General features: G+C 44.4%; 1 protein-coding gene across 1 annotated transcript in view; it reads left to right on the top strand.

Moving 5' to 3' along the window:
- LOC103808382 (Wilms tumor protein 1-interacting protein homolog) overlaps positions 1 to 8,585 on the top strand; it is a 52,079-nt gene extending 43,494 nt beyond the window's left edge. Inside the window, exons 4-8 of the mRNA XM_009081163.1 lie at positions 31 to 93; positions 2,470 to 2,600; positions 3,653 to 3,704; positions 5,426 to 5,494; positions 8,221 to 8,585. Coding sequence (XP_009079411.1) covers positions 31 to 93; positions 2,470 to 2,600; positions 3,653 to 3,704; positions 5,426 to 5,494; positions 8,221 to 8,373 — 468 coding nt within the window. The 3' untranslated portion in view covers positions 8,374 to 8,585. The remainder of the gene's footprint in view (positions 1 to 30; positions 94 to 2,469; positions 2,601 to 3,652; positions 3,705 to 5,425; positions 5,495 to 8,220) is intronic.
- Positions 8,586 to 24,571: the final 15,986 nt, after the last annotated feature.

Below are 24,571 nucleotides of genomic sequence, written 5' to 3'. Positions count from 1 at the left end.
ATGATCCTTTCTTTTCTCTCATTTGAACAGTATTCAGGTTTTCAGCAGACAGCAGACAAGTGCTTTGTTTGTGGACACCTCATAATGGAAATGGTAAGAGACCTAAATTCCTAACGACAGGGTAGCTCGGCCTTCCCTGCTTTGGGCAGTGCACTGCGACATGTCCTGCCCTTTTCCTACCCAGGCTGGCATTGTGCCTTCACTGCTGCCAATGGAACTTTTGAAACTGAGGCAGTAAATAAAAATGCCTTCATGCTCTATTACTGTTAAGTACAGTAAGTTGGTCTTCTTTGCTACCTGAGGTCATGGGAGGCTGTTGTTCTGCCATATGCCAGTTTAAAAGAAAACAGAATTCTGGTACTAAAGGGGGAAAACACAGCACAACTTTGAGAACACGGTAAAGGAACACAGAGGGTGTTCTCTGTAAGACAGCAAGTAACAAGAACTCTGTCAAATGAGTGGAATCTGGAGTAGAGCAGAGGACATTATCAATAGTCCTGAATTCTGTCACTCACTCTGAGACTTGCTTTACTTACCCTCTGTTGCTTGCTCCATGCAGTTTAAAATGCATCATTGCTGCCAGGATTTGTAGGGCACCACTAACCAGAGTTACTTTGGTAATAAAAAAATCAAAGGGCTGTGACTTGGGCCAGGTGCTGCTGGCATCGTTTCCATGGGTGAAAATAGGAAGAGCTTAGTCTGCTCTTCCTAAGCAGAAATTCCCAAACAAAATGAAGTGTCTTGCACAACGAAGAAGTGCACAGCCTGTAGCATATCTGTTTTTTAACTTGCTTTAAAGTGTGTCTGAACCTCAGTGTGCCTAAGAGAAGTAGCTATTGCACTGTGCACACAGAGGAGCTGGAACGGAGACTTCGCTAATGAGGATTCTGGCTCATATCCTGGCACCACTGGTTGGACAAGGATATTGTTCAGTTTAGCCCAAGAGCAAATTTCTGGAGTTGTGTCATGCTGGGAGGGGGAGGGGGAGCCTCACTTGCATGCTTTGAGCTGGCCCTTAATTGCAGAATCCCAGGCAAGAGTCCATAGTATCTTGTTGGTGGAGCTCAGTAGCTGGAAGCTTGGCAGGTGTTTGTCTGCCTTTCTCCCATCAGCTAGTGTGCTCTGACAAAAGGAAACAGCTCTGGGAGCTCCAGGAATTAAGCAGTCTTATTTGGCTAATTCCTGCGGGTTCCTCGCTGGGAAAGCACACCAGCGGTAGGCAGGCACGGAGCAGAGTGTGGGCACAGCTGGGGCTGTGCAGGGCTCAGCTGGAGCTGTGCAGGGCTCAGGGGCAGCCAAGGCAGTTGCTGGGGGCTGCACAGCCACGCCAGGCTGGCACTGGGCACGGCACTGCCTCGATGGCAACATCAGCAACAGGCACGAGTGGTTTCTGGCTTGGAACAGGCTTGCAAATTAAAACAGTCTGATGCCACTCACTGAACAGAAAGTTCATTAGAAAGGAAGAAAAGATTAAATCAAATTGGCTTTTTTATTCTATGTGCCACTACTTATTTCCTATTGATTTCATTTTTATTCATATAATCATCTACAGGGCCAAGAGAGCTTGGTCTGTGGAGATTTTACATCTCAAGCTTACTAGCAGTTCCAAGATGAGCACTGCTGCTAGCAGGTGCTTTTTGAAATTACCTTCCAAAGGTATTTCTTACACCTGAAATGTATGCAGTTGATTCTACAACCTGTTGAGAGCAGCCTGAGAAGGATACGGTGTCTCACTCTTCCCAGGGGCTTGGGACGTCCTCCGTGATGTCCCAGCACCACACTGAGTGTTACACATACAGGTTCCAGGAGGGAGGGGATCTGTTCTGTAGTAGTGCAGCAGAAGCTGCATCAGGCCTTTCCTTGAAACCTTTAAAATGCAATAGGGAAGGTCAGCATGGGAAAGCCTGGGCAGGTGGATGGATCAGTATCCAAACACATAGATACAGACAGAATTTTGTCAGAAACTGATGGACCTGTATGACTAAGTGAAAACCAGTCAGAAACTGATGGATCCTTAATTAATGAAGGGACATGGTTTTATTTGTTTGTTTTGTTAATTTACTTTTTAAGATTGAGAAATGACCAGTTTGGATTCTGTCTGTCACAGCCTGTCAAGTTTTGTGAATTAAATCTGCATCCAAATAACTTGTATTTGGGATTTTGCAAGAAGTGGTCTGTGAAGCTGTTTTTAATTTCCATTGGCAGTTCTGGTCCTGCCGAGCTAAAACTGATGGGCATCATCCTGATTTTCAGTTCTCTCTCTTCATTGGGAGCATACTGAAACCCACTGAAATAAGCAACTTGATTGTTTTAAGAGGCCCCTTGCTGATAGAGCTGCAGAGTGGTAATTTCATCCTGAAGTGCTTTTCTCACTGTCATTATTAAGAATGAGTGAGACACAGCAGTATATGGGGGATGGAAATCTCATGTAACCATGCATCCACTTATTTTGTTGTTTGCCTTGTTAAGATCTTACAGGCCCTTGGAAAGTCCTACCATCCTGGCTGCTTCCGCTGTGTGGTGTGTAATGAGTGTTTGGATGGAGTCCCCTTCACTGTAGATGTGGAGAACAATATTTACTGTGTCAAAGACTACCATACGTAAGTACACAAAGCCATTGCGTGCTCAGGAAAATGACAGTAGTTACATTATTGATATAGTTATAAGTGGATAAAAAGGGTCACTCCTATTTGCTCAGATGTCCCTCAACTGCTGCTGTCACGTGTTGCATTTGAAAAGTATTTTAAAGTTTATAAAGAGTCACTTGTAGGCCCAGTGTGGCATACAATGGCCAAGTGAGGCTGAAAGTCGTGTCAGAGGATGTATTTCTTGGTGGCTGTTCCTCTACTTCTTTCAGGCCAATTATATCAGACCAATTCTGGAAGTGATGGTAGGTTCTGCTGGCTGTTTCTAGGAGTGGAGGTTCTGGTAGTACAAGTTATGTTAACCAAGACAGGATAGTAGACATGTGATTAGCAGTCAGTGTTAGGATGATTTTAGCCTTGCCTGACAAGAGGTATTGAGCTTTAAGGGATTGCTTTTGGACTCCTTTTCAGTCCTGTTCAAAGGCAACATGAATTCTCTTAGCTCCAGTCAAGCAACAACTCAGCTTATTCAGCAGGTGTAAATCACTCTGAATTCAACTCTGTTGGTACCAAGCCAATAGTATTACATGGACACAGTGAGTGTTGGCCCAGCGATGGTCATAAAATGCAGCTGTGGACAGTAAGCCCAGTTGATGTATTTAGATCCTGGCCACGATCAGCCCCTCTCCCATTTAGCATTGTTATGTCTTCATGACGTTGGATAGTGACAGGCCCCAAGTCAGGAGCTGCTTTGTAGTTAATGCATCAAGTCTCTGGAAGAATTTGAACAGGTTTATGCATAAAGGAAGCAAAGAAAAAGGGCATATGCAGGAAGAGGGCTGGATTCACTATGCCTCCAGGTCAGGAAGACCTAAGCAATAGAGCTGGGGTAGATCAGCCTCTCCCAAATCTCCTTTTTGCTGAATATCATCAAATAATTCGAGGTGTTTCAAATCCTGTGGATCTCCATTTTACTTAAAATGAGGCATGATTAGAATAGCTCCCTTGGTTCTACTTTTTGAAGAAGCTTTAAATGTGATCTGAACATTTTCTTCTTTTCCCTCTAGGGTTTTTGCACCAAAATGCGCTTCCTGTAACCAGCCGATCCTACCAGCACAGGTATGTGTGAACATGCTCTGACTCTCTAGAGAGAACAGCTGTTGGCACATGAACACTTTCTAAAAACACACTAGATGCTTTTCCTCCCTGTTCCAGAATCTATACTATGTTATATACTAAATTGAAAACAGTTCAGCAAACATTCCCAGAGGTTGTGCTAGTCACACTACTTATGCAGCACACTACTTTGTATCTTTAGGGTGCTTTCCAGGGCTTAATTATGCTGTTAGAAATCTCCTTTAATTGAAAACCCTGACTGGGGCTCCAAGAGCAACCCAGAAAGTAAAGCCCTTGCAAAGACACCTGATGGTTACCCTAACCCTGTGAGTCTGTGGTCCTGGGGTGGCAATGTAATGTAAGCCCTTAAAGGGGTGGAAAAGGCATCAACTAAGTTGGCTGAAATGGAAGCCAGGTGAAACTTGCTTGCAGCCTCAGCCTGTGCTGCCAGTGTAGTCAGCACAGTAAGACTTCAGCATTAAGCCTGTAGTGGTGCTCCCTCATGCTCTGGTGGGTGCAGGACACTCCATATTCCCATTGCTGAGGTCACCGAACAGCTCATTTGGAAACAAGGGTCTCAGCACCACCCTGCTTTTCCTCTTGCCATGCTTATAGAACCAGAGCTTGCCTCCTGTAAGCTGCTGTGCCCCAGTAAAGCCTGTGGCTAGAGCGTCTCACATGCCCAAGCTCCATCACTCTGCATGTTGCTCTCATTTGTCATTAATGTTTCTGTTATTTTGGCCAGGTCTCACATAACTGAAAACCTTACAAAGGCTGAGCCAGAACTGCTTGCCCTGGTGATGGGTTGAGGAGAAAACCCCTATGTAAATTTCACTTAATTTTGGTCCTACAAAATGACGACTTTTTCTTTTAAAGAAAGAAAGGAAAAAAAAAGTCAGTTCTAGTGCTGACTCACCTGATGACTGGCAGGATATACTCCATGTTCTTTCCCATGGAGGTTTCTTAGGTTAGCTCAAGCCTAGCAATGCAGGTACTAACTTGCACGTAGCTTCTCTCAGACACAGTCCACGTCATATCTGATGCTCTAACCGCACCTGGAACTGGAAACAATGCAAGGCAACAAGTTTGATGAGCTTTGTCTGCAGAGTGGATCAGGAAAAGAGCCTGTGAGGTTACTAGAAGGGTATGGGCTGCTCTGCAGGGCCTGGGGCTCAGCCAGGAATTACACAACTCCACTGCACCCACCCTCATGCTGAGGTTTTGGCCTGTGCACGTAATTACCTGCCGGACTGGTATGTCAGTCCCAATGGGGTACACACAGTGCCATGTGCATGTGCAAAATAGCTGTGCAGGAGACAGTTTGAGGGGAATACAAGTCCTGGAAAACAGACCAGGATGTCTACAAGGAAAAGTTACCCCATCAGCAGGTTTTTGAATGGTAATTTGTTCAGCTTCTGCGTGCCCTTGGAAAATCATTTGAAGCCTGATTTGTCCCTTGAAGATGAAGTTTTGGTTACACTTCCCAAATGACTTCTAGAACTTAGATGTGTCAGAGCCCCACACTGCTGCTACCCAGCCAAACCAGTGGTGCAGCACCATGTGGCAGGGGCCGACGAGACCCTCGGTGGTCACAGAGCTCTGTTCTTTGGAGGAAGAGAGGATCCCCCAGGGAAGCAGCTCTCCAAAGCAACTGGTTGGGTACTGAGCAAAGGCTGAGAAAACGCTTCCTAGAGACCACTCTTATTTCTCTCTCTTCCCAACAGGGCTCCGAGGAGACCATTCGGGTGGTGTCGATGGACAAAGACTACCACGTGGAGTGCTATCACTGCGAGGTGAGTGTCTGCCTGCTCAGGGCAGGGCTCTGCTGGTAACTCAGCAGCCTCTTGGTGGGTGCCTGACCTGCACGGTGAGTGCACTTGCTGGCTCTTGCAGACCTCACAGCTCCTGGACGGAGGTAAAGGGGTGAGTGGTGGCTGGGCTGGAAGTGGTGCTGCTATCGCAAGTACCAAATTAGTTTTGAGGTGTTTTTATCCCAATGTGTTAACTTCAAGGCTGGGTTTAGTTGGTTGGGTTGAATTTTCTCAATACTTCCAGATGGGGAGAGAACAAAGAGAAGGTGCCAGCTGTCTCTTTTCTCATCTCTGGATACAGTCTGTATGTCTCTGATCTGAGGAGACTTGGATTCACACTGTCTGTGCAGGGAAGGACTCGCACTGGAAGGCTTTTCTGAGGAATCTGTTTTTTCCATGCTGAGTGAATATTGATTCTTTATGAGAAAAAAAGTCAAGGATACCACTGGCTTTCTGTCACTTCTTAGGGAGTAGTTTCTTATTGTGCTGATCATTTAAACGTTTATTGCAGCAGATCAAGTTGTGGAATTGGTGCTCTTGCTTCAGAGAGGAGAGCCAAGCTCCTCTTTAGTTCTGTATCCAGGAGCATGAGGAGGGAAACAAACTCTCTAAGTTGGGATCAGCCAAAAACTTCCCTTTTGCTGTAGGTTTGGTGCTCTGATACAACATATGAATATCCACACATATCCAAACTGTGCTCTTAGCACCAAAGGCAGCAATGCAGCAATGCCATCTTCCATGCACTGTGGGGCAAAAAGGTTTTAAAGAGTCTTCTGATAACAAAATTCAGGCATCTGAAGTGTTACATACCTAAATGTAAGAAAGCCCTCGTCGACTCTGCTATCTTCTTCCAACAGAGATGCTGACACTCTTATCCTTTTCTACTAATTTTTCAAGAGAAATTGGCACAGGAAATCACAGTATTTTGGAGAGCCACACTGCCCTCCTCCTTCTTCCCCCACCTATTGCTTTGTGCAGCCTTCACCTAAGATGACAACTCCCTCCCTTTCTCTCTCAGGCTATTGACATTATGCTAGAATGTCCCACTGGGGGTTTGTTTTCAGATCTGTTTCATTATTCATTTCCTCATTCTCCTTCCCGTTTGAGGCAAATCAAGCTGCCTCCACATCTGCCCAGAAAGGCAAAGTGCATTTATGTACAGAAATCAGGAGTCAGCTGTGTGTCAGCAGGGATAGGTTACTGCCTAATGGTCTCACATCAGGCTCTCAGACTGTACACACTGGGTCACTGCTGTCCCTGAATGCTGCTAGAAACGTTAGTGCCAGTATTTTGAGGTGTACATGTCAAGACTTTTGCAGAGGCTACAATGACATGTGCAGCTACTAATGACGTGCTGTGAATGTCATCCTCACCTGGTGGCCATGCACAGTCAGTAGTCAAGTTGGAAACTTTGCTGCTTCGCTGTATCATGTCTTTTGTGTGCAACCACTTAACTTCTGCAGAGGAGTTCAAGTGGTAACAGATCACTGGATCCCCATTCTGAGCCTGGAATCCACTGGCAAGGCAGGCTTGCTCCTTGCAGGGAGGGAATTCAGTTTTGGAGAGGGGAAAAGCACGAACACTTGGCACATCTGTAGAGTATCTGAAATTGGTAAAATCTAATGAGGAATTTAATTTAAAATCTTATATAAATTGCAATAACATATAACAACACACAGAAAACTACGTTGGCGGGAACTTTGATGAAAGCCTCACTAAACTAACATTCCAGGTTTAAAGCTCACTTTAAAACCCATTTTCAGTCTTATTTCAGCATTGCGAATTTTGAGGATTTAAACTTGAGCTGTGGAAGCTGAAAAATCATACTCTGTGTCCAATTAATACCTTTGCTTTTGTTTCCAAGACTAAAATGACCTATATGCACAATTTATGCAGTTTTTTTCCATTCTATTACATGCACAGATACATACTCAGAATCTCTGGTTTCACATGACTGGTCACAGTAACAATATTTTAAGAATTTAACATAGTTGAAACATCAAATCTGAGCACCAAACTGCCATGATTTTCAAATTACCTCAGAGCTGTAACGATGCTGGCTGACAGTCAGGGTTGTCTCTTGCAGGGTACAGAATAGTCAGCAGGCAGGGTCATTGTTAGTTGCTTTTCTGCTTATCTCTGTTCCTGCACTCTTGTTCACCCCCATTGTCCCTGGAGTTACGTGCCAGTCCCAGAGGCACTAGCATTCCCACTAAAGATGGACCATTGGCCTTGAGGTCTCTAATTTTTCTTTATTCCAAACTAGAGGAAGTGTAGCCCTGCTTCAGAAATAAAACATCTCCTCTCTCTCTTTTCCCCACTCCTCTCATTCTTGGCTTATGCTTCCTCATGTCAGGCTTGCTGCAGAATTAGCTCCTTCTCTGTTCTAGCCTCTTCCAGGTTGTATGTGTCAGGGTCAGTCCTTGGCCTGTTTTTTATCTGATTTGCAGCAGCATTTATTAGATGAAGAAAGAACCAGAATGGGAAACACTGGGGATAAAGTCTGGGTACTCCTCTATAGGAGTCCTGTTTGATTTCAGTGATGCCATTTTGCTGGATCTGAGATAGTCAGGGTCCACCTACCAAAGCGTGCGGATGTCACTGGGTTTGGAGGCATTGGAGGGAGCTCTGGGGCTGTGCAGGATAGAGTAACATTGGTGTGAGGTGCCTTGCCTGACTCACTAACCTGGGATGCCTGTTTCCTCCAGGACTGTGGCTTGCAGCTCAATGACGAGGAAGGCCATCGCTGCTACCCGTTAGAGGGCCACCTGCTCTGCCACAGCTGTCACATCAGGCGCCTTAATATCAAACTGCCATCACATCCTCCTCCCAGCTATCCCATGCATGTCACAGAACTCTGAAAGACATTTCCGTTACCAATAAGCCGTTGGAAAGAGAAGACGAAAATCTAAAACTGACTTTCCTGTTCCTTTAAAGATGAGATTCCAGTAATAACCATCTAAACCAGCTATTTATTTCGTGAATCAGAGGTGAGGGGTCCTTTTCTGATCTTGTACATATGCATTCTTTTATCTAGGCATTTTCACTGAGACACTGTCTACTTGAAAAAACAATTCACCACTAAACTGTAACTGTAAGTGGCAGCAGTTCTAAGTCAATGGTACAAAGGGCTGTTTTGCACTCCCTACTCACCTTCCTGAGTGGAGAGTTCACCCAAGTAAGGAGTGTAGAATTACTTTCCAAAAGTTAGCACCTTATCATATTGAAGCAGGCATGATAAGACAAATTCTAGCATTTTAGCTAGTTTTGTTGAATTCTGGTCTTAGAGAATATTAGATTCCCAGTAGAGAGTAGGAAGCAAGCGGGTGTTTTAGCCAGGGCAGGTTTCAGCATGGGTAAGGAACATCATTCTGTGAAGCATCAGACCAGCTCTCCATCCTGCAGTGTTCCACAGTCCTCCAAAGAATATTTAGCTTGTTCCAGAAATATGGCAAGTATTTCATATAAACCCCATGGTACAGAGGATTAGGTCCAACAGGTTGGCACGTGCCTCACATCAGTGCTTCTGCCACTGCTGGCTGGGGCCCACATAGCCAGGGGTTCAAAACTCCTTCATATCAACTGGACCATTTGGCACTTACTAAAGAATTCAACTCCAAACCTGTGTTTTGGGTTAATAGGGTTAGCAGCCCCTGTCTATGCAAAGGTACACTTGTCTTTATGCTGCTTGTTTTCTACAAGACTTCATTTGTCACCAACCGCTTTGTGATTGTATATTGGACATTATTAAACAAAGAGAGGGACAGTGGTTTTGTATTACCTTTTCAGCTTTGTGTTCTTTTCCAGATTACTTTTGAACTGATTATGGTAATTGTCTTCATTGGAAAATGAAGTACAGTTTAGCAGAAACAGTCAGACAGAGAGTCAGACCATCGAAACATTGGTATTTGCAACAAGTATTAGCTGTACATAGAGTGTACACAATTCCATGTTTGCATAAGCTTTTACAGTACCCTCAGAGCTCTGGGGAAAAATATATGTCTTCCATATAGGAAGTTAGATGAATCTTTTTTATGGTTTGTTTTCTACCATGTGCTGGTGATTTACATGCAAATCACACATCTGTATGGCTAAAAAATTCCTTGCATTCTCAGAAGAATTGATCCAGCCTTCCTGAAGTTGCAATTTATCATTGCTGTCTTTAGCTATTCAAAATCACAATAAAATAAAATTCTTCTGCTCCAGAGAAAGTGGAAATACCAGAGCAGATTCTCCACATGTATAATTTGGGACATTGCCATGCCAGTGCTCCACAGGCTGAGCCTGACGGGAGCGTTCGGAAACGATCCCGTGTTAAATTCAGCCTGCAAAGTGCTGAAATGACTTATTTGGCAATGCCAGTGCAGTCTAGTTTCTTATGCTCCATTGACTTTTTGAAAGCCATTTGTGGTGCTCGTGAAAAGCACAAAGAGCATCCAATGGACACTAATTCCTAAGTGGAAGAATTAACTCTCTTAACAGAACTTTTTGATAGTCTGGAATTTCCTTATGAGGGAAGGGGGAGGGCAGGAAAAATTCCTGAGAACTGCTTTTTTCTGTTCGTAAGGAACAAAAGGTACTTTTGCCAGACTTTCATTGCCCTAGATTAACCTGTCCTGCAGAATGCTCCTGGGCAAGGCAGATGCTCCTTTAAAAAGTCATTTCTCAGTTAACATATCAGTTTCTAATTGACATATCTAATGGGAGAGCCGTGGTTTGAAGGCATTACAGTCCTGTTTCCACACAGTGGCCCAAGAGGCCTGGCCTGCAAAGAGGGCAGTGAGTGCACACACATTTCTGCACTGGCAAACACTACCTCTGTGTCCACAGTCAACAGCTCAGCCTCAGGGCCAAGTGGAAGGACATTTGCTAGGAAATGCTGGAAAAGGGGAAAAATTGCCTTAAATTGGATTGTAGGACTAGGGCAATTCCTTATGATTCTTACAAATATGGAAGAAACAGAGGTGCAGGATAAACTTTTGGCATCAGCTGCAGTGTAATACTTTGTGCTTTGAAGGAGGCTGCTTTGGCCCACATTTAGCTTTGAGGCATTTTCACTTTCTTCTCTTTACAATATATATTAAAGAACCCAAACTAAGAAAACAATCTTTAAAGTACACAGAGAAGGTTTGGGTCTGTTCCTTGGAGCAAATCATCCCGTAACAGTACTCACTGTACTGGGGAAATGCTTTGCTCCACCAGTAGAGAAGCAAAACCTTCAAAATTACACTGGCCAGAGCTGGAGGTGACTTACTCTTGGCATTCAGCCCAGTCCTTATGCCAGTACCTTCCTGGGCACTTTGCCTCCTTCAGGGGCAAGTTAAATTTCCAGCATTTTTTCCAAGGGACAGCACATTATTGACCATGTACATACCAAGGCTTTGCTTCTTTTTTTATGCAAACAATCATCCTGTAGAACAGGGTAAGATTTCATTTCACATGTTAATTTGTCAGTCTCTTGTAGTTCTGTGCAGTTCTGATCTGTTAAGTATCATCATGGTAAAAACACCAAAAGGCATTTTCAATATAGAGTAAGGAATTTGTTTAAAACCAGAAAGCAGCAGTTGTTGCTCCAGTATTTGCTCTAGACAGATGCTTTCCATTTCTGTATGGTGCAGTGCAGCTTTGCTTTTCCAGCATTTACTATGAAAACTGGAGCCTGACTGAAATTTGCCAGTTTGGGGGATTTCTTTTTTTCAATCAAAGAGAAAAATAAAATCAAACCTAAAATAATGATGTGCTGTACTCTTTAGTGGCAATTCCTGCACATTTTCCCTCCTGTCTGGGGAATTATGGAAATGAAAAAGCTTCTTTTAGTGCTTTTCTTACAGAGTATCCTTCTGTTAAATCAGCTCAACACAGAGGTAAACTTGTAAGTTCATTTCGTGATTATGTGATTGTTCTTCAGAAGCCTTTGCTGTACTTTCAGAACGTTTCCATGAGGTTAAACCAATAACAACCTGTTCTCATTTGCATCAGGACTTCACCATTCCATTCTGGTAGGGAATCTGAGCGAGTGCCTGCAGCACAAAGCTGCTGTGGGCAACGCAGAGTCCCTGGGCCAGGGGAGGACAGTTCCAAAGAAAGGACCAAAAGAATCATTTGTGAACAAAATGAAAGAATGCACTCAGCTAGCTGAGCTTGCACCAAGGGCTTGTTGGGGTTTCTTTCCTTTTCTGCTCACTCGTGCACGTGTGTGTATATATTTTGTAAGGTGGAGCTTCCAAAGGAAAACATGGTTAGAGGAGCTCTTTAAGACCAGAAATTCCAGAGTAGTAAAGTAAACCAAAGCTCTAAAGGAGACAAAAGCTGCTTTCTTGTGTTTCAAGAAAAGTTTAAAAGTTTGTGATTCATCCTGTAACTAATGCCGTAACTAGAGTATATAATTTGACTTAAATTAAGTTTTCATTTGAGAAATATTTTCATTTTCTTTAAAAGAATATAGTTTTCTTCCAAGAACTTGGACCAACGTTGATTTTTATTTTGTAGGAAATATATGAATTCCCAGTTTGTATATCATGTAACTAGTTTACATGCTGAAAATATACCTTAGTTTAACTATTTTTGTATATATATATATATATCCTTGTAAAACCTTTCAATGTGCTTCTGTCTTTTAGTCGTTAGAATTACTTGTGGTTTTGTGTTTCAGTGTTTGATTCCCTTGATTGTTGAATAAAAAAATTGGGAAATGTAGATTTATTTATCTAAAGAAGAAGCTACTTCCTATCACCTTAAGTTATTTAATATTAAAGTCAGAAGTTTCATTTAACCTTAGATGCTATAATCTGCTTTTTTCAATAAAGACGTTTTGTAGTTATCTTTGGGTTTGTAGTTTGTTGCATAGAGGTTTGGGGGGGTTTTATGTCTAGGTGGGCACTAAAACAATTTTCAGGACCCCTTATATTGCCTACAAAATGCCTAACTGATTTGAATTGATTGCAGCTGCATTGGTGAAAGATTTTGGTGCTCCAGTGCAAGTGTTACTAATTATGGTCTAAAATGTGTCCAGAGCTAACATTCTGCAGCTGCACTTAGAAAACAATTTAGCCACTCTGGCAATATTTAATTAAGCTTTAACCAGCCTAGCTAGTTCACATAGAGGACAGTCAGCATTCACAACACTCACTTTCCAAAACTCCCATTATTTTTTGGCATGTTACAGAAGAGAAGTCCTTGCCTGGGCTATGAACTTCCATAGCTTAAGCACCTGGACCTTGAGTTGGGGAATTTTCTCACTGTTCTTGCTAAGTCAGAGTCATTCAGAAACCATGACCAGAGCTCTGATAAGACCAAAGAGATGCATTTTTATCTATTTTACCTTTCTGAGGCTTTTTGCCACTGTTTGCAGCTTCATGGCACAGATGGGAGCTTGGCTGTGTTTACCTTCCTCACCCAGTGGCGCTGCAGGAGCAGCTGTGTCTGCCAGGCAGAACATGCAGCAGCACTGGTATCTTCTCTCCAGCTCTGGCCTGGAGAATGAGGACAAGAACCAGTTTCTCTCATTTCCTCACACTCAGTGGCTTCCCTGCCCGTTAAGCTGCTCAGTCTGTGCTCCCTGTGGATTTGTCTCCTCCAGTGGCTCTCAGAAATGCTGCTGTCCCAGTGTGCTCCACCCTCTCACCAGTGGCTCTGCCGCCCTGGCTGTGCAAAGCCCAAGCAGCTTCACATCTGGAAATCAAAATTCCTGAGGGTTTTCCCCTCAATGGCTATTTTGGCAAATTTTTCTTTTGCGCAGTCAGAATGGAAAGAGTTACAAATGCCACAATTGTTGCGGGACTCAGTTGGCAGTTTGGTGCTCTGAAACAGATGTGCCACACATCTGTAGGGCCTTCGCACTGAAGCTATTTTCTCACGCTCATTATTTCTAAAAATTCAGTCAAAATGAGCAATTTCTGCCCTCCTTGAAGGAAAAAGAAAGAAAAAAAAGCACAAAGACTGGACAACTCAAACCACTTTAACAGTGCCTGACCCCATGGGTGACACAAATGTTCTCAATAAACATCTAGGACATATTCTTAATGCAGGAAGAATTTATACCAACTCATAATCAGCCTGAAAAGAACTGAGTGCTTAAAAATATTAACTGCCCCTCGTGGGCCTCTGTGCAGGAAACACAGGCTGGAAAATGCCCATCCATTGAGGGCAGGAAGAGTGTGAGTCGGCCCAGCTTCCAGAGGGGAGCACCACAGAAGGAGCACTGTGGTAGGATCCGTGGCATGGCAGCCAAACCACAGGCAGCTTAACGAAGCTCTGGCATGACACATGGTTGCTAAATCCAGCATGCAGATGAGCTGGGAGGGCTGTGCTAGCCCTGCTCTTCCACCCTCCCAGCCCTCCCCAGGGCTACAGCCTCACCTTGCAGCTCGTGAGTAGAACAAGGATTTTGCCAGTTCTGCCAAGGCTGAGCTAGAGATGTTTGGCTAATTATGGAAACTCTTAGGAATATGTGAACTAGGCTAGTGAGGCTGTCTTCAGCTCAAAACCCTGTTCTTCAGCTTTTACTCATGAACCTACAGTTCATAAACTCATAGAATAAATGAGGCTGGAGAAGAGGTTGTTTGATGCATCACCTCACCATCAGCACACACTCACAGCAAAACAGATGTGTGTGCATAGAGATCATAGGATTGTTTAGGTTGACAAAAACCTCTAAGATCATCAAGTCCAACCATTGCCCAGTACTGCCAAGGCCACCACTAACCGTGTCCCCAAGTGCAACATCTACATGTCTTTTAAACCCCTCTAGGGATGCTAACTCCACCACTGCCCTGGGCAGTCTGTGCCAACACTGGGCAACCCTTTCTATGAAGATGTTTTGCCTAATATCCCATCTAAACCTCCCCTGGCATGACTTGAGGCCATTTCCTTTTGTACTATCACTTACTACCTTGGAGAAGAAACTGACCCTCACCTGACTGCAACCTCCTTTAGGTAGTTGTAGGGAGTGATGAGGCCCTCAGCCTCCTCTTGTCCAGGCTGAGCCCCTGCAGCTGCTCCTCAGACCACTTGTGCTCCAGACCCTTCTTCAGCTCCATTCCCTTCTCTGGACACACTCCAGCCCTTCAATGTCTTTCCTTGTAACAAGGGGCCCAAAACTGAACAAGGTGCCTCGCCAGGGCAAATTACAGAGGGACAATCACGGCCCTGGTCAGTGGACACACTATTTTTGATACAAACCTGGATGCTATTGGCCTTCTTGCCCACCTGGGCACACACTTGGCTCATCTTCAGCTGCTGTCAACCAGAATCCCCAGGGCCTTTCCCACCAGGCAGCTTTCCAGCCACACTGCCCCCAGCCTGGAGTGTTCCATGGGGTTGTTGTGATCCAGGTGCAGGACCTGGCCCTTGCCCCTGTTGACCTTCACACTGTTGGTCTTGGCCCATCGGTCCAGACTGTCCAGATCCCTCTGCAGAGCCTTCCTGCTCTCCAGAAGATCAACACTCCCACCCAACTTGATGTCATCACTGAATTTGCTAAAACTGTGATCCCAGTTGGTGCTACAACCTCATGCTTGGGGTGACTTACCAATAAGAAATTTTGGAAGGAGGAACTACTAAGCAAAGTCTGGAAAGAATGAGCAAGAGCTGCTGGACACTGAGTAGGATACATCAGTCTTCGCTGGGTGCCTAAGCTGAACATGAAAATGTCACTGTCTAAGCAGAGGGCATTGGTTTCTGGTCACCTCTCAGTCACCACCATAAGGGCTCATCAGCAGCTGAATTATGTATTTTAAAGCTACGTAGTTAACCACCATTTTTGTTAAAACTCCAGAAGACAAAAAAATATTTTCCTCCTGTTCAAAATTCATTGAGTTTTATTTACGAGTTCATATCCTAGTACTCCATACAATTCTCACCATCTCTTCACTTGACACTGGGACAGCAAACGTAAGTTCCCATGTTGTTTAAGAACACATATGGAGAACTAGCTCGTTTCTGCAGTACCTGCATTTTGTCCCTGTGCTATTTCTGTCCTCTCAGAACAAAACACCACACTAGAAAGCACAAATCACTGTGCTCACGCAGGGAGTGTAGAAGTACAAACTGAAACCTGTAGAAGAACTAAGAAACCTAAGATTTGGTTTGCCAGAAGTGATAAAGTAAATATCCATTCAGCAACACATTTAAGAACAAATTCTTATAGGTTTGCATCATGGCTGAAGAAAATAAATCCTCAAACCCTCACATTTGTATGTACAGTCTGGGAAGTCACCACCTCGAAGAACAAGGACTGCATTGGTTAGTTACAGCAATTCAAGTGGGTAAGTGGACTAGCCAAAAAAAACATGGTCATTAAAAATGTGACACATTTAAAGTATTGCAGGAATGTGAAAGCCAACTGATGAGTTAATTACTGCCTGCTCTGGTGAGGCAAATGAAAACCAGAGACACCTCTTGGTGCTTCCAGGGCAGGAAGGCAACAGTGCCATGTGCAGCTCCCAACAGGGTAAATGGGTCTGGCATGCTGAACCCAAGGAAGCTGTGCTGGGTCATGCTGAGGGAGTGTCCTGTGCCCTCAGTAAGATGGGGCATTAGGACCACAAAGAAAAATCACTGTATCAAGCTGTGTCTTTTACCTCCTCAATCCTGCAGCTGGAAGCTTCAGGAGCCCAACACAACAAGCTTACTGGGGGAAATAAAGCAGTGATAAATTCTGCTCTGTGATGGTTGGGTGGCTCTAGTCTCATCTAAGTGTCTTTACCTGAACTTTTCAAAGCTCACACAGTTTGTGCAAGGACACAGCAATGGAGCAGGGAAGAAAGTTAAAACGGCATGTGTGGCAGGGTGCAATGCCAGGGAGAGAGTAACAAGACTTATCTGCAATACATGCAAGCCACACATCTAACTGCACTTACCTCTATCAGTGGACATGGCTCCCAAAAACTTTTTGTCACACAGCATCTTTGGTGAGGAAAAAAAGGCACCAGTGTCCTGCAGCAGGCAGTGCAGGCTGTCTGCTGAAGGGATGGTGATGGCATTTCTCCACATCTGCCTGTGCCTGGGCTCACCTAGGACCTGGTCCTCTCCCTCACTTCTCCTTCCTAGAGCAGAAAATTAATAGAAGAGGGGAGAAAAAAAGCATCACAGATTTCTGCACCATTTACTTTTCCATTCCTTATCAGGCCACTGCCCAGCAGGGAGAAGAGGAAGAGAGCAGCCTGCTGGGCACAGGGCTGGGGCTGCAGCCACTGCCACACAGGAATTCCATGTGTAACTATGGCTAGTCTTGGTCCAGCAAACATTATGGTCACTTTAGACACATTCTGCTGCTTCTAGCAATCTCTTATCATTTGGAATAGTCCATTTGCTTCCTACATTCCTCACCCATAAAGCTGTAACTACAGTTTATTTGGCTCATTGTTCTTTTATCCCCTCAATATACCACAGTTAGTGGTAAAAGTGAGACATGCAGCTGCAGTAAGATCTGCCTTTACTTGGCTATAAATGTTACTTGATTCTCTGTTTGTAAGAAAACATTTGTAATCTTTTTTTGTACTAACTTACTTTCCTTGTAATCAGCTGTTAGCTGCTCTCCTGCCCACAGCACATTGGCAAAGCTCCTACTCAAAACTGCTTTTCTTTTAAAGCCAGAAAAGCCTATTTTAAAAATTAATAAACTTCCTGCCAATTAATATGTAACTGGCCAATCACTTCCCAGGAGCCTCTCCAGAATAGGGGAAAATTAACAGAACTGTCTACATGGAAGAGTCCGTGAATGACTCTGAAAAAGGGTAGAAGAGAAGTCCTCAAAGAATGTGGCGGAATATATTTCAAATAGAAGAGAAGTAAAAATGGACCAAACCAAAGTTTTCTTTAAACTTTTCTTCTTTTTTTCTGCAACATACAGGAGGAACCCTGCTGAAGCTGTGGCTCTGGCTCTGCCACACAATGCTGTGACAAGGGTTGCTGGGTCCCAGGATCTCGTTTAACTGATGCTTTTTTCACTAACAGTAGTATCTTCAAAGTGAAATCTTTGCTTTGTTGATGAGCCAAGCAATAGCATAAATCTAGGCACCCACTGCACAGCAGGCAGTAATTTCCATATCACCTTTCCCAAAAGTTCCATGTTTTATTGGCAGCCCAGGCCTTAGGATCTCCTGGCGACTTTTCTTTTTTTTTCTAGCAGGCACAGTCAGTGAGCAGAAAGCAGGAGGTATCCATTGCAATCCTGTATCTAAACCTGCAGCCCCAAAGAATGCAGCAGTGCAGAGGATGCTGCAAGCAAAGGCTCAGCAGAACCTCTGTCTGAACCAGGAGTGATGAGCTGAGCAGGACTGTGTAACGTCCCTGTGAGTTGTTAGCTCTTGCTGTGGTGTATCAGCACTCTCTGGGTGCTTCATCCAGAATCTCTGCAGTTTTACTATCACTGCATGTTGTGCTTTGTATCTGCTCTTAGAGGTGGCAAAGGTTTTGTCTGTCTTAACAGCACCTCCCACCTCAAAAAAGCCCCAGCCCATATATATGAACTTACTGTCAGTACTGGACACAACAGACACAACTAGTAAATCCAGCTGCAGAGGTGTAATGGGCTGAAGGGCTGTGGTGGGCAAAGTTCTCATTTTAGAGAGAATCAGGTCACATCAACTTCACTGACAAATGGTTACTATTTCATGTTTCCCACTGTAACTCTTTTCAGGCAGGTGATAGCACCATTTGCATGTACATAAGCACATTTCCTCTCACTAGCTGACAATGGTTATTCCTCACTCCCTCTCCAGCTGAGGTTTACCAAATACTCTATTTTACCAGGGGGAAATTTTCCCTGTCCAGGTTGCAGATCCATGCCCAAGGACAGGCAATGGAGGTGGCAAAGATGGGCTCCATGAGCACTGCCCACTGGCACAGCGAAAGATGGGGCTCAGACTCCTGTGCTGCTCTGGGCACTATTTCTACCTGCTGCCACAACAAAGCACAGGCCTGCAAGCATAGCAAGAGGCTCCTGGGGTTTGCTGTGTTTGGGTCTTGAGTGGAAGGAAAACGTTGTGGCATATCAAACTAAAATACAGATGGACAAAAGGTGAGAGAGCCAGAGGTGACCCAGCCAGTGGCTGGTTTGGAGAGCAGAAGGTCATTGCTTAGCCTCCTGCTTGGTGCCAACTGCACCAACATTGAAAGCCATGGGAATGTCACCAGAGGACCTTTTCCAACAGAAATACCAAAGTTATTTCAAAGCAGATACCCTTGAGGAGCATCCTCTGTCCTCCCGTGTGCTTCTGGGTGTGCCCAGCAGTGCCAGCTGCCAAGAAAGCACTAGAAAGAAGGGAACAGCAGCTCCTCTTCCAAATGGCTGTTGGAAGCTGAGGGCCAGCACAAAGCCTCATCAAACTCCTCCATGGTGTGCAAGTAAGCCCAAGAGGCCTGAGGACCTCCTGGCCTGGAGGAGATCAGTAATCTTTATCTGGGATGCAGTGGAGGGGACCCTCCTGCCATGCCTGCTGCTGCCAACTGCAGTGAACACCTCAAAGTTCCACACAGCAAGGCCAGTTTTAACTGTGCAGCTATCCCAATTTTTTTTTTCTTGGTTGTAGAAGCTTCTGGAAGTCACTAATAATAAGCTTGTTTGGGTTTTTTAAACCTAATCGGAATCATTTGTGTTGTCTTTCAAGATGGCACTTCCCCCTTGTCCCTACTTGACAACAGATTTGTCAGTCATTAAGAATGCTCTGCATGCACAGAAATATTTTGAGTTATTTTTCCCAGAATCAAAAGAAAACAAATCCCAGAGCAGCCCTGGCAGGCTCTTCCGGCCAGCACCGCTGCCCCCAGAGACCCGTCAGGCTTGGCCGCTGCCTCCACAGGGCAAACCAGAGAGTTTGCCTTCAATATAAAATTAGACACTGAAACAAACTGAATTTTTCCACTCCCTAAAAAAAAAAAACCCAAGCTCTGGCTCAACTATTTCTCCATAAATACATTCCAAGAGGGTAATTTAGGCGTACAGCAGTGGCTTGGGCTGTACAAGTCAGTGTGTATGTTCTGTCCCTGCTCCCCTCCACTGTCACTGCCAGCTCATGTTTTCCTGGCCGGTGCTGGGAGCTCACAGCACACTGCACTCACCCACAGGCAGTGATGGTCCAACCAAACCCAGGCTATCAGCTGCCAGGGTGCCTTCTGCCACTGCCCGTTGTGCTCAAGGGTTTGCTCCTGCAGGGCCCTTCCTGATTATAGAGGATTGGCATTTGGAAGGAACCACAAACTTATTTACCTCTTTATCCTCCTTTAAATCCCTCCCTAATACCTTCATCTGCTGTTATGGCTAAATGAATTCTGCCAATTAGAGCTGGTAACACGCTCTGGCTACCACCTGTACCTATCTAGTCTGCTTAAATTTGCAAGGTAAGTTTCTGAGGGCATAAAGCTGGTTTTAATTACAAGGAAGACAGTCTTGCAACTCTACAAGTTTACAAGTAAACACCAGCAAATCTTTGGGGATTGCCAAAATATTCTTGGCCTAATGTAATGGCAGTTCTGCTATAGGAAGAATTTCTCTGTCTACCACTGAAAGCTGTCTTTATTCCAAACAAACAAATAAATAAATAACATTCACATCTAGCCCAGCCATCCCTAGCAGGACCATTCCTGCATTAGTTTGAAGTTGCTAAGCATAGATTAAATAGTTCTCATATGCAGTTAGCAATAATTTGCCCAATTAGTCTTTTGCTTCCCTGTCCATTTTACATAACATTGGTGAGAAAATAGCTGGCCACCATCTAGAATTGTTGATGAATGCTTCTGGAATACTTTGCATTCTTGTGTTGGGGACCTCAGTGAGAGACCACTGTGGCCCTCTGAGTCTTGGGTCTGCAAGGTCAGATGAGTCACTGCAGCATCTCCTTTTCACGTCTGATCAACTGTGCAAAATCCTGGGGACAAATACTCCTGCACATTACTCTCATGTCCTGGGGATCTTCATTCAAGAGCATTCAGAGAAAGCAAGCATGAAACAAGGCTGCAAAGTGACATCATTTAAGAATTTCAGCAGAGTTACAAAAAACATCTGGAGGCCTAAACCAACCTTTTGCTACCCACATACAGTACCCAGCGCAATGGAGACCTGATGTGTTACTGTGCCCCTAGACTTAATGGTTTAATAAGCTATTTAATTTTGGCAGAACTGCTAATTCATTAGATGTCTCACCTTGTGCATTCACAGCAGCTTTGAACATCTGAAGATCTTTAATCCTCAGCTAGGCCTCCTCCCTTAATAACACATATCATCATGCTGGATGTGCCACCATGAAAATGCAAAATAAATATTCCGTGTCGCTGTGTTTTTCGGTGTGGAGTTGCATGAACTACACTTCAGAGAGCTCTGGAAAAGAGAAAAATTACAGTAGCTCCAATCCTTATAAAATATTCAGCAGGTGAAGTTCAAACACATAAGGGATCCCAGTTGTGAAAGGTTCTTTCACTGCTGTTCACTGCAAAGAAATAACCAGAGGCACCACTGAGCATTGCCAAAGTCCTGCTGCATCAGCCTTCATGCACACAGGATTCCACAAGCCACTACACTGGGACTTCTTAGTCATGTTTAAGCCAAAACCTAGTTCTTGTTGTTTGCTAATGAGATGGGAAAGAATGGGTAGGGAAATGCACAGAGACTAGATCATGGCTGAGAAATGAGGTAGGAGAGGAGACAGTACTGCAAGGGGTAAGGAAAACAACTGCCTGCCTTGCATTTGGAGACAAATTTCTTCTCAGGGCTGGACTTCATGAAAAAAAAAAACAACAACCAAGCATGACTCCTGAGGTGGTTGTTGGCCCTGGCAAAGTCACTCAGCCTGGGGCACAAACAGGTTTTAGGACAATTTAATCCTCTCCAAGTTAGGTCCATCAGCAAAGCTTGATGCAGCTCCCCACCCATCAGGGCACTTGGTGATCACCATGAATCAGGGACCTCCCGCTGCCCTGTGGGCCCTGGTGGAGTGGACATCCTACACCTAACCATCCTCCTGGCTCATGTGCAGCACCATGAGGCCTCCAAGTAACACGAGAATTTGGAAAGAACAGGACCAGATATTGCACATGCAGACTCTCCCTTTAATGCTCATATCCAAGAAAAAAATGCAGCAGGCACACCAGCTAACTCCAGTGACCACAGTCCAGGCACCAGAGGAGTCACTTCTGCGCTGGGCTCCATACCCACCTTGGCTCCACAGAGATAATAGTGCCAGCAGCCAGTGGCAAGCTTATACAAATACAATGCCTTCATTCCTTGATTTCCTGGATTTCCTAACTTGCAAAAAGGAGAGGTGTGAAAACACAGAAGACTTTCCTTTTGAGAACAGCCCTTTTCCCAACCTCTAAAATACTTGTGTACAGGAGGCTGAGGAATGCCATACAGCCACCTAGTGCTGGAAAAAAATCACTTCCCCACGTCTGTCACTGTCCTCTGCGGTCCCATAAGTGCATTTGAGACTAAGTGTCCAGCAAGGAGAAGCAAAATCCAAGTCTCTGCAAAAGTCATGATCGTGCACTTCCAGTTATGGGCAGCAGCAAGTGTGAGAACGAAGCGGCCGATGAACTGCACACAGGAAACACAGTGTTACCCAACAAAGGCAAGGAAAGGCATCCCACAAAAGACATGACTGTGGATTCTCCAGTGGCTGTTATTTGTGGCACATCTCCTCTGTGCTGCTGGGTTAAACCGAGGAGCAAGCAGATCTGCTTATTTTTAAGGGTGTCCAAGCTACCCACCCCACTGCTGCCCCCCCAGCTCCATCTCACAAAAATGCTGAGCTCTTCTCTTCCTAACAGGGAACTACCAAGATTTGCTTCAGTCAAATCCTTCTCATTTCACAGCAATTCCTTGCCATGATAAGACTGAGACTGCCTGTCCTCATATTTAATCATAGCTGTAAATTAAAAGCACAGCATGCCTCTTCCAAGTCTCTTGCTCCTATCTTCACACCACCTCCTCCCATGTGGTGGCACAGGCAGTTGTGCAGCTGTGCAGTGGAGTAGATCAGGGAACCAATCTACAATAAAACTATTCCAGCAAAGAAAAAAAAGACAGAAAAAGAGAAGGTTTATATTCAGGCAGATAATTACCTGGTTCCTGCTCACTGCACAGGTAAACAGGTGCCTGTGCCAGCAGGAGACTGGGGGCAGCACCAGTGCAAGGTGGTGGCCTGATGGATGCAGCAAACTGCAGCCTAAGCCATTACCTCTACCCCCACCACAGCCAGAAACAGCCAACAGAAGTCTGGAAGATGCCCTGAGATGCCTCCATTAGGGCACAACCCTGATTAAAAACAGGTTAGTTACTTAATACCTTTCTTTGAAGTCAGCATTTTTCCATAGCTTTTAGACTGGTTCCCTGGAAGATGGTAGAGCTAACCTCACACAGTGTGCATGCCGTTTGGAAGACTCAACTTTATTTGGTTTGTTTTCCCTTCGAATTTGAAAATATTTTGCCATGTAGCTAGCTAACCAGGTCTTAGAGGGATATGATTTCTTGTTCTCTTGCTTATAAGGGAAACTTGAAACAAATTAAAATTATACTGGCCCTGTACTAAAGGTCAGCGTTGTGGGGAAAGATGACTTGTTCGGAATTCAGTCAGGAAGTTTAACACAAAGAATCCAGCTTGAAGTTCTGTGAGAACCTACCATCACATTTACCTTATCAATGGAAGAGTTAAGTACAACAGCCTGCATTAAGGAAAAAAAAAAAAAAAAAAAAGAGTGCTGGTAGAACTAATTTAAGTACTAAATCTCTCCTTTCCAAACATTTTTTCCACCGATAAACCCAGAGGCTTTTAAAGCTGCCATGTGAAAAAATATTTAGCTAGGTGTGGAGGAGATGTATATTGGTACCTTCCCAGAAAAAAACAGGCTTTTATCTGGAGGCTTGAGAAAGAACCAGCAAGGGAAGGAACAAAATGTATTGTGAATTGCTGTGCAGATGGACTGCACTGCACAGTGTCACCAATACTTGCTGTAAAGCATTAGGCTGCCTCAAACTATTTTAGCAAAGTATTCATGCCATGAAAAAAAAGGAGAAGAGCCTTTAAAACCGTTGGTTATTTGCAAATAACTAGTTCTTTGTTAGCAAAGCAATGCCTTGCAGTTGTACAGATGCATCCATAAAACAACATTTGCCTCTATAAAGCTACATCATGAATTGCATTTGGAAGTGTTCAGGACTTATCTTAAAGTCTTTCTGGGCCTTCCCTATCCTATCCCCACTAGAACAAGTTATTAAAGAACAGGTATGACAATTAGTGAAAAATAGTAGGTGCTCTACCTTCAAATCACTGAGAGGATGCCTTCAAAAAGACTTAGAAAGCACTTATGTTTTAGCGCAACATGTATGTGTTTGTGTATGTAAACACCTATGCCCATGGGTGTTTTGGGAAAGTCCATGGGGACACAGGGGGCCAGGAGATCCCTCCCAAAACTGTGCAAACAAGAACATGAGTAGCAGATTCCTCACAGATCTATACCTCTGTGGTAGGTCTGACTGAAGCCAGAGGCCTATAAAAGCATCTGCATCCAAAGATCTAAACCCAGACTCTACCACTTTGGTTTAGCTGTCCTGGCTGACCAAAAGCTCTTACCCAGAAATGAGCCTTGCAATCCCCTCTGTCATTTCACAGCATTCAGTTCCACCAGTAAGTGGCTGCTCACGTCGAACTAGTTGTACCTGGGACTGGAGAAACATTAAACCCAAACCACCTGCAATCTTCCTGCGCCAGTCACGTAACCCCGCGCGGAGAGCCGCGGTCAGGGACAGCACTGTCCTGCACCCAGGAACAGGCACCAACCCACCAAGAAGCTTTTGTAGTTCTTAAAAGAATCTCAGTGCATTTCCAGAGCTGCTGAGCTGGAATAATAATCAATTCACTTTGAAAACTCCACTAGTAAACTTTAAATTCAGTCTCTATACCTGAATCTAACAGGACAACAGGCAACCTGCCAAATACAAGTCATAAAAAAGCCTTAGTGTTTTATAGACGAACACTTAGATAGTTTTGCCGAGCTCCTGTGGCTCACATTTCACCAGCAAACACGCACTTTATGGACATCACCACAGTGCTTTTGGCACAATTCACA

This window comes from Acanthisitta chloris, unplaced genomic scaffold (assembly GCF_000695815.1).
Source record: "Acanthisitta chloris isolate BGI_N310 unplaced genomic scaffold, ASM69581v1 scaffold3238, whole genome shotgun sequence".
In the NCBI taxonomy this organism is placed as follows: Eukaryota; Metazoa; Chordata; class Aves; order Passeriformes; family Acanthisittidae; genus Acanthisitta; species Acanthisitta chloris.
The sequence above is the reverse complement of the archived record's forward strand: the minus strand, read 5'-3'. Positions and strand labels throughout refer to the sequence as shown.